Source organism: Pleurodeles waltl, chromosome 4_2 (genome assembly GCF_031143425.1).
Source record: "Pleurodeles waltl isolate 20211129_DDA chromosome 4_2, aPleWal1.hap1.20221129, whole genome shotgun sequence".
NCBI classification, from domain to species: Eukaryota; Metazoa; Chordata; class Amphibia; order Caudata; family Salamandridae; genus Pleurodeles; species Pleurodeles waltl.
Window position 1 is genome coordinate 980,693,913 of NC_090443.1, and position 13,917 is coordinate 980,707,829.

The following is a 13,917-nucleotide window of genomic DNA, read 5'->3' on the forward strand; positions in this document are numbered from 1 at the left end:
TAAGGCTACTGAAATTACCATCATCCGCAAATCTTCTAAGGTCTTCTGTACCGGAGAGCGCCACTAATTCAGTGCTATGATTGGGCCTACGCCCCTGCATAAAGGTTTTCCAGTAACATATTTTCTTCAACAAATCTCTGAAGTTATTGGAATAAAAGCTTTGAGAATATTTTAACTAAAGAGGGTAATAAAGGGATGGGACAAAAAGTACATGGATCATCCATGTTAAGTGATGTGTTTTTTGACTATTGGTTTAACACAGCCCCCTTAATTCGTCAGGGATTATGCCTTGTAAAACAGGACTGGCAAAGAGTCTGAGCAGATGTTTCTTCAAAAAAAGATGCAGATGGTTCAAGCAATTGGCCGAGCATAGCTCCTTAATAGAACAAGGAGTGCAGCTTTGCCGGATTATGTCAGTTAACTGGACTTCAGTGAAGGGTTAAAAATCTCTGTGTTCAGCTGTGGATTTGACGGAAAAGGTTGATTTAAAAAACTAAATCCTCTGTAATTGCCCCCAGGTTCCAAATCATAATGCATGGTTTTCCCAACCCCTGGATTCCTCGGAGTCCCAGGTTTTACGGTCCCATTAATGGGCCACCTGTAATGAGGGCACTAGGTGGCCCATAGGTGGGTAGATTCTGTAGATGGAGCCAACAGGAAATAGGTAAGGATGGAGTAAATAGGTTACATTGTAGAGAGGGATAGTAGGAATTCATCAGATGGGAAATCAGGTGGGTGGATTGGCCAAGCAAGCACTAGGACAATAAATAAGTGTAAGATGGGAACAGGATATTTCACACTTTGGTAACAACATACAAGTAAATGTTTTCTGTTTTCTCTACCTGGTGATTATACATTTGATGAAATTACATACCCAGTCAATGACTGCTGACTAAAGGGAAGCAAGGGCAGGCTCAAAGTTCAGCTGAACAAAAATGATTCTGTTTGTCAGCCGCTTTTGTCTGCTCCACTGGGCATACGCTTCAGTTTGGAGCCTTCGAGGACACACACCAGCCTTCCATGTTGATTGTGTGGCAGTGTATAGACCGTACCCACCGCTAAAACCAGGTCTCCTACAACCCCACATGAACATTTTTGAACTGGTCATTGTAGCTTGGCATCAAGTGTAAAAGCTTAATGTTCTATATTTGGGTAAATTAAGACTGGTGGTGACTCTCTATTAGGAGGTGCTATGTGGGAGCCCCTCTCTTTCTCTGATGCAAACAGTGCTCTAGTCGGGTCATGCAGTCTGAGGCTGTGTGTTGAAAGGAGAGTTTTGGATAGGCAGAGTTCACAGAAGAATCAGACTCCTGGCACCCCAAAGGAGAGACCAGCCACTGAAAAGAGCTGCAGGGAGACCCAGAAAAGACAGAGATTGAAACAAGGAGCAAGAATTGCATTACGGGGATCATTTTTTAAACATGACCTGGTCCCCCTCCCCCTCCCCTTTCCTAATTAATGTGTCTGTAGGCAATACTCAAACCTCAGAGACTACACCGATTGCATTCATGTGGATTAGATTTAAAATAGTGTACATTGACCCTTCATAGAACTCCACTGCACCCATATCCTAACAGTTACCCAACTCATATGTGTCAGGGGAAGGCTGCAGGACCAGCTTTTGGCTGATATTCTAGACAACAAGAAATCAGTTACTGACAGATGCATGACTGAACATAAAGTAAACTGTGAAGTATGCCATTAGGCAGCATGCATTGTAAAATAAATTGGGTCACTCCCTGGAACAGACTGTACTGCCAGTTAAAGGTCAACAGGTTGGCAGTAGGATGTAGTGTTGGGTGAAATGGAACCAGCCAGAGAGGCTGGCTGCATTATCAAGTAGAGAAGGTGAGACCTTCTGACAGGCTGTAGGTTCCCGTAAAACTGAGTGGGCCGGGAGGAAGGTTTTACTACTGAGTAAGTTGTGTGAGTTCTGCTGATTGACATATTGTCAGGTTTTAGTGAACAGAGTTGTGACACAGGGTGTGCTGGAATGTGCATTTTTTCATCTGATGTACTTAAATTATAAATGAAGCTCGCAACACACGTGGACCATATTATTTTAAGCAATAATTTATTGTAATTCATTTTAGCTGGGGCAACCCAACCCTATGCTTCCTTATTTTCATGACAAGATGCAATTCATTATAAAGGTGAAAAGACCTGTGACGGCCTCCATCATGTAAATGTCAGAAAGTAGTGGGGCAGTGGGTACTATCTAATGAAGGGATGCAAGTTCTAAGGGAGAATGTACTATCAGTTGGTGGTAATCATGTCATGGAACCAGGGGTTGTGTCCGTTAAAAGTAGGCAGGGCATGGTACTACCTGTGTAGTCAAGTTGAAGCTAGCATGCCTTGCAGCAGGATCTTACACAGTACAGTGGAAAGGTGGGCTGGTTAGGAGGTACCTTACATATATGTGAAAGAGTGCAGGCCCTTAAAAAATCATGTAAAGAGTGTCTATAAAAGGACATGGACCGGCTGTTCTACATGTCAAATCAGAGCAGACATGAGGGAATGCACTTTTACTGGATGGCTGGAAGAGCTATATGCGCTCTGCCTCAACGTGAACATGAGCAGACACTGTATTCTTTTATAATTTGTTTTTATGCAGCTGGAATGTGGGCTCCTGTTCTCTTATGATTCTTACCCTGCTGCTCCTCTTCTACTTTAGTTCATCAAGCAGTTCCTGTTGTTATCCAAACGCCGTGGGCCACTCATCAACCAGTGCTTGAAAGAATCGGAAAGCAGTTGTCCAAACGTGATGCCACGTCTGTACATCAACCGGAGGCTGGCCATGGAGCACCGGGATAACCCTTTGTTGGACCCTACCTACAAGAACTCTGTGTTTAGCCAAGTATGTGACATAGCAAATGTGATTTGTACTTTTTTCTTAGCATTGGTCTCCTTTGATCTGGACCCCAAAGACAATACCCCTCTTCAGTTAAGCATCCATCGGAGGAGGGGGCATAGGATCTTCTTGTTTGTCCTTAGGCAACCTTAGCGCTTCTCCCAAAGAAAATAACTCCGCCTCCTGCTAGGTATGTGGCAGAACTGACTGGGTGAGAGATCTGTGTGTGTTTGAAGCATCATTGGGTCCCATATAAGGGGAAGACATACCGGTTCGTTGGGATGGGAAAAGCTGAAGATTAAACACATTTGCATTTAACCCTCTAAGTAAAACGTTCAGGTTCAGCTATTTTCCTAGATGGGCTCGGTATGGCAGATGCTTCGGTCTATGGCCTACTTGTGGTGTGTACTGCAGTGATGCAGGACCTGTCTATGTACTTTTATGGCAGCAGGGACGGACCATGAACTCTGTATGCAATGAACTCCTCAGTTTTTTCTATTACTTTTGTTGAAGAGTTGGGTACAGCGCTCATGCAGTGCTTCTCCAGTTTGACAGGTCTATGGTAGCTCCGCACACAGCGCACAGGTTCACTAGGCCTCCTAATCGCAGTTTCAGGTGGAGAAAATGTAATATTAAAAATAATATAGTTTATGCAAGTCACATCACATTGAGAAGTTTAGTAAACAGTTCTAATTCACTTGTAAAACACAGAGACTGAAGAAGAAAGCTCAGCGACCTCAACTGTTAGACTTTGGAATACAAAGCTTGAAATTCCAAAGCACACAGTTTGGGCATCTAGGGGAGAAAGCAACTAGTCCTTGTAATGGTGGCTACTGCCCATGGATGGTCCCCTTGTTTTATGAACCCTACAGCTTTTGCGGATTGTTGGAATTGAAATCTCCTTTCTACGTTATCTGCTAGTCATGTTCCCAAATGGAACGTTGGAAAGATGAGAGAAAAACACCTGTGAATAAAGTCTAAATGCAAAATTAGCTTTAAGGTGTAGAGCACATATGTCAGCAACCCAGTCTGATAGGTACAGTCTGACATGTGGCGACAAGGGTTCTTTTATGCAGGGTTTGGATACTTTTAATGTGATGTCAAACTTATTTAGGTTGCTAATTAGCTTGGCTTTACGGTGGCAGAACTTCTTAGTTCGCTGACTGCACAGAAAGAGCCTCATAATGTTTTGTGCCACCACTTAGTTCCTAGCCCCATCTAAAATGGACTTTGGAGTGCCAGCGAAAGTACTTTGCTTTCTATCTTCCCATTGCCAAACTCTTGGTGTGGTTACTGCCTTAAAGCTCTCTAACTATAAGCTGTTCTCTGATTCTCAGGTATATCAAGGTTTGAAGCCATCTGATAAGTATGAGAAGCCGCTGGACTACAGGTATTTGCAGTAAAATTCCTTGTATAATTAGCATTTCTTCCTTCATACAGGCAAGTTGGAAATAGCCATGGCTTTAATAGCACTAAAAGGCCTTCTTAGTATGAAGATCTTAGTGTTCAGAGAAAGGAACTGAGAGGGATGGCGAGCTGAATACAAATAAAACAACCTTGATATGGTTTGTGGACATCATTTTGGAGGGCATACAAATAATAGTTTTGCAGTATTGGCCAAGCTGTGCTGCTGCTGTTAAGTAGGTGTTGCGAATGAGATTGAGCAACTATGTCTGAGATGTGCTGAGAATTGGTATTGGTGAAGTTGGAGAGGAGACAGGCCTGGATACGATAACATTTTGTGAGCTATGCTACCCCTTAGAATTGACAAAACAGGATGTATACAAATCAGGCTAAAGGAACATTGCCAGAGCCGTGTGGGCTTGAGCATTAGAGTCGAAACAGAGCCAAAGGATGCTGTGGCACAAGTGGGTTGCACATAGCAAATACTGAAATACATCTACTCCAACACACAGAGACATGGCTGCTTCGGTTGTTTTTTATAGTTAAACAAAAAGAGACACCCTACTAGGGAGATAAATAGCCCATCATAGAGATGGAAAGCTCAGCACAAATAATTCAAGAAAGAAGAGTGAAAAGGGGATTTTGAACCAAGAAAAGTGATTCACGGAGTCAAGGAAAGAGGCAGTTAGAAATATCAGAATAGCCCTTTTGGAACGGGAGCAGACCGCAAAATACTCTCACCTAAAATCATATATAAAGCAAAGGTTTTGGCCCCTTTTTAGTCTTAAAGCCAGTGCCTAATTTGAGCCTGTGATTCCCGGTGGAGGCCACTGGCACTCCTTTTTTGGGGACCAGTTTTTTTCTTCCTCATCTGACATTTTCTGTGAACCAAAGAGGGAAAAACACACAAAGGAGAAGGAAGGAAGATGAGAATGATGGAAATACTATCACAAAAGGAGAAAGCAGGAACCTGCCAGAGGGAGATGAAGGGGAGTTCTGGCGATGGATTAAAGAGGCATGAGTTGGACTGAAGACTGCATAGTCATGGTAGTCGCCATGCTGACATTTAATGGCCCCTGCCATGGGCTTCTGAGCAGAGCTTTGGGCACCAGCACTCATTATTTAAACATATTGAGCACTGCATAAAGTATTAATAGTAGAAGAGGAGAGACTAGTACAGAGAAGTGCTTAGGTGTATTCTCCCGCTGGACATAGTGGTTTAAATACATTATTGTAATAGCAGATGCTGTATCATATTATTGTATTTTAATTTCTGATGGATACTTTTAACTCCAGATTCCCCACCTTGTGATTTCCCCAAGGGCACCAGACTGGATCTGGAGGCTTTTCTCACCAATTCCCATGTGCATCGGTAGGTGGTGTCGTGGAGCTTTCGCATCCGGTCATCCTATCCCAGAAGTGATGTCAAGGCCCCTACATAGGCACCACCTCCGCACACTGACATCAGTTCTTGGCTTTCTGCACTGTACTGCTCAAATCGAGAACACGCTCCCTCAATTTCTGTCAGGCCTGACAGACTGTATTTTTGATACTTTCCAAAAATGTTTCCAGCATTCAAGCTTCCCTGTAGAACAACAGCGTTTAAACCTTGTAAGGATTGCTCCAAACAGATGTCGGTGACGGACTCTCACAAGGTCTGTCTCTGGTGTCTGGGCTCCTCGCACAATTTGAAGTCGTCCCATAAATGTACTCGGATAAATCTGAAGGCCACCCCAGATAGCAAGGCCAAGTTGTATGTCGAGGGATATCAAACAAGGCCAAGGAAGGCCCAGTTGTACGTGATCCCAGTCCTGCTCAAAGTCACGGAGAGGTTCTTGTTCCCGAGGCGATGCCACATGTGCTATTCTTCGATATTGCGATTATCAGTTAAGTCAAAAGGAAAGAAGCACAAGTATCCATGTAGGAAGCTGGCTCTGTATATACTATATCAAAGTGAGATATAGTGTGCACAGAGTTCAGGGGTTCCCCAAGAGGCTTGACAGAAGCAATAATAGATAATACTAATGCTCTGTTTGTGGTAGTGTGGTCGAGCAGTTAGGCTTATCAGAGTGTAGTGTTAAGCATTTGTTGAAAACACTCAAGCAATACGTGAAAACACACACTCAATGACTTAACTCCAGGCCAATAGGTTTTTATATAGAAAAATATTATTTTGTTTATTTCTAGAACCACAGGATTCATTTAGTAGGTAAGTACATTAAATGAAAGGTACTTTATACAGTAATACTTAGAACTTTGAATGGATTCAACAATGTACACAGTTTTCTTAGAAATAGCAAAAAGCTATTTTAAAAGTGGACACTGCAATTTTCAACAGGTCCTGGGGGAGGTAAGTAAAGTACAGTTTTTCAGGTAAGTAACAAACTTACAGGTTCAATCTCTGGGGCATAGGTAGCCCACCGTTGGGGGTTCAAGATAACCCCAAACACCCAGCACCAGCAACACAGGGCTAGTTAGGTGCAGAGGTCAAACAGGAGGCAAAATAACGTGGGCCCATATGGAGACATGGTGTACTCCGGTTCCGGTCTGCTGGCAGGTAAGTACCCGTGTTGTCAGAGGGCAGTCCAGGGGAGTTTGGAGGAGTCCTGGGGGGGGGGGGGGAGGTGCAAGTATGCACAAAAACCACACCCTCCGCGACATGGGGCGGCCGGGTGCAGTGTGCAAACAGCGCGTTGGGTTCTCAATAGAACTCTATGAAGGGACCCGGGAGTCACTTAGGCGCTGCAGGCAGGGCACAGGGGGGCCTTTCGGGCAATCCACAGACTGGGCAAGGGTGAGGGCCACCTGCTGGCCGTTGCTGCACCAGTGGTCTATTTATCTCAGGCCTGGGGGCTACGGGTGCAGTGCTTCTCCAGGCGACAGATATCCTCGTCCCGGGCAGTCGCGGTTAGGGGGTTCCTTGGGATTCCCTCTGCAGGTGTCGTTGTGGGGGTGTAGAGAGGTCAGCCCATGGTGAACATGTCATCTGAGTCACCTGGGGATCCTCTCTGGCTAGTTGGTTTCTCTGGACATGGGCCAGAAGCGTTGGGTGCAGAGTAGGTGGACTCATGCCTCTGGAGTGAGGTGAGAGTCCCTTGGAAGGAGCTTCCTTTTCTACTTTCTGGAAGGGTCCACTGTCCACGGGAGTTTCTTGTCCCTCTGTGATGCAGGCAGTCCCCTGGAGGCTTTTCAGGGCTCGCTGGCCCTTTAGAACACGTTGCCTCTTTTCTTGCAGCTTTTTGAAGCAGGAGATGGGCCGGTAGGACTGGGGGCCGAGTCAGTTGTCTCCCTTCTCTGCAGGGTTTTCAGGTCAGTAGTCCTTCTTCTTTCTTGAGGTTGTCAGGAATCCAAAGAGCTGGGTTCAGGGTCGCCCCTAAATTCTAAATTTAGGGGTGGGTTAGGGTCAGATGGCTGTAGCCAATGGCTACTGTCCCTGAGGGTGGCTACACCCTCCTTGTGCCCACTCCCTCTGCAGAGGGGGGCACATCCCTGGCCCTATTGGTACTAACCCTCCAAAGCAAGATGGAGGATTTCTCAAGGAGGGGGTCACTTCAGCTCTGGACACCTTAGAGGTGGTCCTGGCTGAGGGGAGTCCTTGTTTTTCTCATTATCCCTCCGGACTTGCCACCAAAAGTGGGGGCTTGTCCGGTGGGGTGGGCATCTCCAATAGCTGGAGTGCCCTGGGGCACTGTAACACCAGGCTTGAGCCTTTGAGGATCACCCCCAGGTGTTAGTTCCTGCAGGGGGAGGTGTGAAGCACCTCCACCCAGGATAGACTTTGTTTCTGACCACAGAGTGCACAAAGGTACTCACGCCATGTGGTCAGAAACCTGTCTGGAAGTGGCAGGCTGGCACAGACTGGTCAGCCTTGCACTAGCAGTTGGGCTAAGATACGGGGGCATCTCTAAGATGCCCTCTGTGCGCATTTTTCAATAAATCCCACACTGGTATCAGTGTGGGTTTATTGTGCTGAGAAGTTTGATACCAAACTTTCCAGTATTCAGTGTAGCCATTGTGGTGCTGTGGAGCTTGTAAGGAAAAACTCCTAGACCAAATATACTCTTATGGCTACCCTGCACTTACAGTGTCTAAGGTTTTACTTAGACACTGTAGGGGCACAGTGCTCATGCAGCTATGCCCTCACCTGTGGTATAGTGAACCCTGCCTTAGTGCTGTGAGGCCTGTTAGAGGGGTGACTTACCTATGCCACAGGCAGTGGTTTGTGGGCATGGCACTCGAGGGGAGTGCCATGTCACCTTTGTCTTTTCTCCCCACTAGTACACAGAAGCTGCAAAGCAGTGTGCATGTACTGAGTGAGGGGTCCCTGATGGTGGCATAATACGTGCTGCAGCCGTCAGGGACCTTCCCTGGCCACAGGGCCCTTGGTACCAGGGGTACCTTTTAGGGACATAACTGGGTGCCAGGGCTGTGCCAATTGTGGAAACAAAGGTACAGTTTTAGGGAAAGAACACTGGTGCTGTGGGCTGGTTAGCAGGGTCCCATCACACTTCCGATCAAAGCTGGCATCAACACTAGGTAGAAAGTGTGAGGGTGACCATGCCAACAGTGGCATTTTCCTACAACCAACTACTAGCGTGCTGGCTCACAGGCCCTGACCAGCCTGCCACCACAGATGAGTTTCTGACCCCTAGAGGTGAGAGCCTATGTTCTCGAAGACTCTCTGAGGTTAGAAACAGTGCCTGCTGTGGCAGGAGGTGTTGTCACCTCCTCCAAGCAGGATAAGGCAAGGCAGGAGGCTTCAAAGACCTCCACCATTTTGGTATGCGACCCTGGCTTCCCCAGACAGGGGAAATGTCACCCCCTGCCCCGGGCCCATTTGACACCAGGACAGGCGTGTTTCATTTACAGGCTAGTCACACCCCTAGGGTGGTTTACCTGAAGTGAACACGAAAAAGTGAATTCTACCATCTTGTGTGTGGTAGAATTAGGAACTCTGGGACAGGGTGAAACCCACTCCCCACATGAAGTGGTCATCCAGCGATTTAGAGACCCCCAGAGTAAGTAGCCCATTGACTACTACCCCTCACTCCCGTTGATGCCCCTACATTCAGTACTTAGATGGCCCCCTTTCGCCAGGAATGCAGATTTGTTGGACCAAATAAGAAGGAGGACACCGAAAGACTGAAAAGCAAGAACTTAGGAGCATCAAATAACATAGCGGCAAACCCTGCCAGCTTGCCTGCTGTCCACGACAGTTGCGCCAGCGTTGACTCGTGCTGCAGCTACTCTTCCTCCAAAAGCCTGGGAGGGCTGCCAGCACTTCAAGGAACAACCAGCATCTCCTGTGGAGTAGCAGAGCTACTTCCTTGTGCCCTGCAGACACCCCAGAAGAACTATGAGGGCCCCGGACTGGGAAAACACAACACCAAAAAGCAACACTGTACCTCAGCCCCCAGCCCGAGTTGAAGTGGGCCAGTGGTGCCAACGAGGTCCTGAGACCTGCCAGACCTGAACCCCACCATGGGTTTAGCCAGACTAGTCCCCAATCGCCGCCTGCAGCTTCTTTTTGTGCAGAAACCAAGATCCGCGAGAAGTCTTTACAATGCGTACCCGCAGGACAAAGACCCACTGCACACTCACCCCCAGCCCTAGTCTGTGGACAGACAGTGTGTCTGCGTGCCCAAGGCCCTCAAGACTTGAGCCCCCTTTGGGTTCAGCCGGACTGGTCACCCAGGCCCCTGCTTGCAGCCTCTTTTCCCCAGGGCAGTTTCCCATTAAAGTGAATAGAGCCTCTGACGCTGTAAAGCACCTCTTTACCCGGATGCCCCAGTGCCTCTCAAAGTGACCTGTTCCAGAAGAACAGTCCTGTAAGCCATTGCCAAGTACCCGTATACAGTATCTGTTTCTTTCCCATAGGATAACTTAAGGGCATCCGACGCTGAAAAGCACCTCAGCACCCAGACACCCAAGTGCCTCCTGAAGTGACCTGTTAGTGCTGCCTTTGATCTTGCCCCATACTTACCTTAACTGCAGAAAAACTGTCCTGTAAGTAGTTGCCAAGTACCCATATGCATTATCTGTTTTTCCCCATAGGATAACATTAGGGCACCTGATGCTGAAAAGCACTTCTGTACCCTTTCGCCCCAGTTCCTCCTGTAGTGACCTGTTGTTGCTGCCTTGAACCTTGCCTCATACTCTCCTTAAGTCCTGGAGGAGAGTCCTGTAGGTCACTGACAAGTTCCCTAATGCAGTATATGTTTCACACCCCCCCCCCCCCCAATAGGATAACATTACTGCTCCAGTATTTTGCACTGCGTGAACTTTTGAAACATAAACTTTCATATATTGAAAAGTACTTACCTCTTCTGATGATCTTGGTACCTTAATTAACATAAAAGTCTTTGTTATTTGTATAAATTAGTGTTGGATTTCTTTCTTGAGTGTGTCACATATTGCCTTTGTGTGTGCAATAAATGCTTAGCTCTACCTTCTGAGAAGCTTACCTGCTCGCCCACACTACTACAAAAGAGAGCATTTAGGCTATCATTTTTGCCTGTCAGCCAATTGGGGTCTGCCTACAGTCTTGACACAGTGTACCTCATTTAGGTCCACTGTATAAATAGCCCGCTTCCTACACTGTATATCTTCTTGTCTCTACCTCTCCTGTCCAGAGTTCGGAAGAAGATCAGGAGTGAGAGGGCCCAAGTCATCCTAGTGGCTCCAAACTGGGCAAGGAGAGTGTGGTACCTGGCCCTTTTGGCCATGATCATGTGTCATTCGATTTGGCTGCTCTTTCTGGAGGATCTCCAGTCAGAGCAGCAGAGCAGGGCCCTGCACCCAGGTCTGCTCAAACCTACTCCTCCATACTTGGAGATTAAGCAGTTTTTGATCTCCTCTTGAAATAGCGAGTGTCATCTTGGCATACAGGCATTCCTCCACTAAAACAGTCTATGCTGGATGCTGGGAGAAGTTTGTTCTCTGGTGTTATTCCTGAAATATCTGACTTTTACAGGTACAGTTTTCTGTCATTTTTCTGTTTTGCTTCTTTAGCTAAGCAAGGCCTTGCTGTGGCAATGATAAATCTTATGTTCGAGACATATGTGGCTGTGGATACACATTATTTGCATATTCCTGTCTTCTAGTGTTGGGTCTGAATGTGTGCAGGTTGTTTTTGTTTGAAGAAGTCTTTCAAGTCACCAAGTAGAGTGACTCCTCCTCTTGGTGATCTTAAGCATCAACTCCATTATTAGATTGTTTTCTTTCCGCGGTCGTGTTCGGTCATGTGTGACTGCGCTCCGGGTCGAGACTGTTACAGTGCTCTGTTTGGTTCATGCCCACCCTCACCCTCATTGGTATTGTTTTTGATGGCGTATTCCAACTTGCATTAGAGATACAGGTCAATGTGTTTCAACCGCGTTCCTCAAGGGTCTCGCCATACGGGCCTACATTCAGTCAACACCAGGTTCAACATAGGATGATCTGCTTCTGATGGAACAGATGCCTTTCTGTTTCCCCCCGAACTGTCACGCAAAGTACCCCTGAACCAGTCTCCCTCCGGTCTGTAACCTGTTTTTGTAACTGTAATGTAGGGAGGAAGGTTGGGAGGGCTGTCTGTCTTTCCATTCTAAAAGGTCTCTAATACACAGTCTGGTATGTCAAAGCGAAATGCAGCGGAGCAGTATTAGAAATACTCTCGACGTCTTCGGACCTCAAGATGTCGACAAAGAAGAGGAGGAACTCCCCGGTCCATCCTTGGCCGAGGAAGAGGTGTTCTCCATGGAGGGCAGTTCTGGCTCTGACCTCGAAATAGAAATGGAGATGCAGGACATTTTAATGGCTTAACAATCTGAGAGTACAGTAGTCCATGTCGAGCAACCTAAGAGACATTCGGTCCCTACCGAACAAAAGGCCCTCTGACCATGTAGGAAGCTGCGTTCTCTTTGCAGTACCCCTCCACTTTTTGCCTGCTACTCAGGTCCCCAGTCAAGTGTTCCTTCCCCAAAACAAGACACCTGGTCACTTGAGCCCCAAGTGACCAGGCCCTGTAGCATCTTTGCAATTCCCTAGAAAGTGGTACCTCCAGTACCTAGGGCCTAGGTACTGTAGAGGGTCTCTAAGACCTGCACCACATCTTGTGCTGAACCAGGGTAACAGAAGAGCACTACTGACTTGGAGCCAAACCTACTAGCCTGCCTGCTGCCCCTGACCCTCGAAGAGCAACTCACCTGCCCTGCTGCTGCAGCCTCCAATAAACCAGGAGAGCTATCAGTGCTTTGCAAATCACCAAGAACTCCCATTGAGTAAAGGATCTGCTTCCGTGTGTCTGCAGGCAACCATAGAAAGAACAGTGAGGACCGGGATGTCAAATAACCCAACGCCGGACATCAATGTTTCAACCTAGTTGTAGCTGAAGTGGGCCAATAGTGTCAGGGTGGGTCCCAAAGCCCTTCAGAGACGAAGCCCACCTTGAGTTCTTCCACTGTAGACTTCACAATGGTGTCTGCAGCCTGTTTCTGCAGACCTCCTTCCAGCCACATGTGATCTGGAGACAAAGACCCAAAGCCTCAGGGAACATCTGCACCCACCCGGCCCGGACCAAGAAGAAGAGGACCAAGGGTGTCCCCACACCAAAGTTGATCTAAAAGTACGTGTTATTTTTATAAATTGGTGTCAGGTTACTTTATTGAGTGTGTGTCTCACTGCATGAGTGTGTGCCTTGCATGCTTAGCACTACCCTCTGATATGCCTAACTGCTCAACCACACTACCATAAAAGAGAGCATTTGGGATGTCATTTGTGCCTCTGTGATACCTCTGGGTTTTGCTTGGACTCTTTGCACAGTGTACCTCATTTGGATCAACTCTATAAAGAGCTAGCTTCCTACAGACCACCACTGCCTTCGGCCCATGGTCCGCATCGAAAGACTAATTTGGACACCCGTCCTCAAGCTTGGCGCCGAAACACCAGCTGAAATATTTGACCTCATCCGCCAGCGTGAGCCTCTGACCAGACCTTAAAAACTGAAACTAAAACACTCCTTGGCTCAAAAAACTTTGAACTGACTCTAAAGTCTGAACCTCGCAAGCCTGTGGAACCTATTCTCCACAAACTACAAGAAAAACTGGATTCTCGTGAAAAGCAGATACACATCCAGCCCCTCACAGGTCGCATTCTTGTAAAATCTTCGGTTCCGTCTCCACTGCCATCTTAGAACCTACTCTCCTTCGAGGAGGCTATTGATACACTGGTCCCAGCAAAACAGAAAAAGGCAGCGCTCAAAGCCACCAGTCCTTTACTGCCTTCACCACCATCTCCACCTCTTTCACCATCTCCACCACCTCCACCCCCCTCTTCACCATCTCCACCACACTCACATGGACATCCCTTAGACATAACACCTCTGGGGTCTCCACTCTCTTATACAGGTGGATACGGGGCAGGGAATGAAACTTTTGATACACCACCATCCCCCACTGATTTATGAACCACATATGATGTAGACTGACCAGGAGGCACCGATCCAGACCTATACCCTGCTTGTCCATCTCCAGACGTTTCCACATCGTTCCAGGAGCTCATTAGTAGAGCTGCTACTTTTTGTTAGGTAGAGCTACACCAGTAACCTCTGGAAAATGACTTTTTCTCCTCCACACATAGGGCCTCCGAATTCCTCCCTATGTTTAAGGGTATGTTATGTCATA

At 47.0% G+C, this 13,917-nt stretch overlaps 1 protein-coding gene across 1 annotated transcript in view; it reads left to right on the plus strand.

The window, feature by feature from the left end:
* Positions 1-13,917, plus strand: part of HECTD3 (HECT domain E3 ubiquitin protein ligase 3) — a 249,983-nt gene that overhangs the window by 127,020 nt on the left and 109,046 nt on the right. The window contains exons 10-11 of the mRNA XM_069232820.1: positions 2,675-2,857; positions 4,189-4,241. Of these exons, the coding sequence (XP_069088921.1) occupies positions 2,675-2,857; positions 4,189-4,241 (236 nt within the window). The remainder of the gene's footprint in view (positions 1-2,674; positions 2,858-4,188; positions 4,242-13,917) is intronic.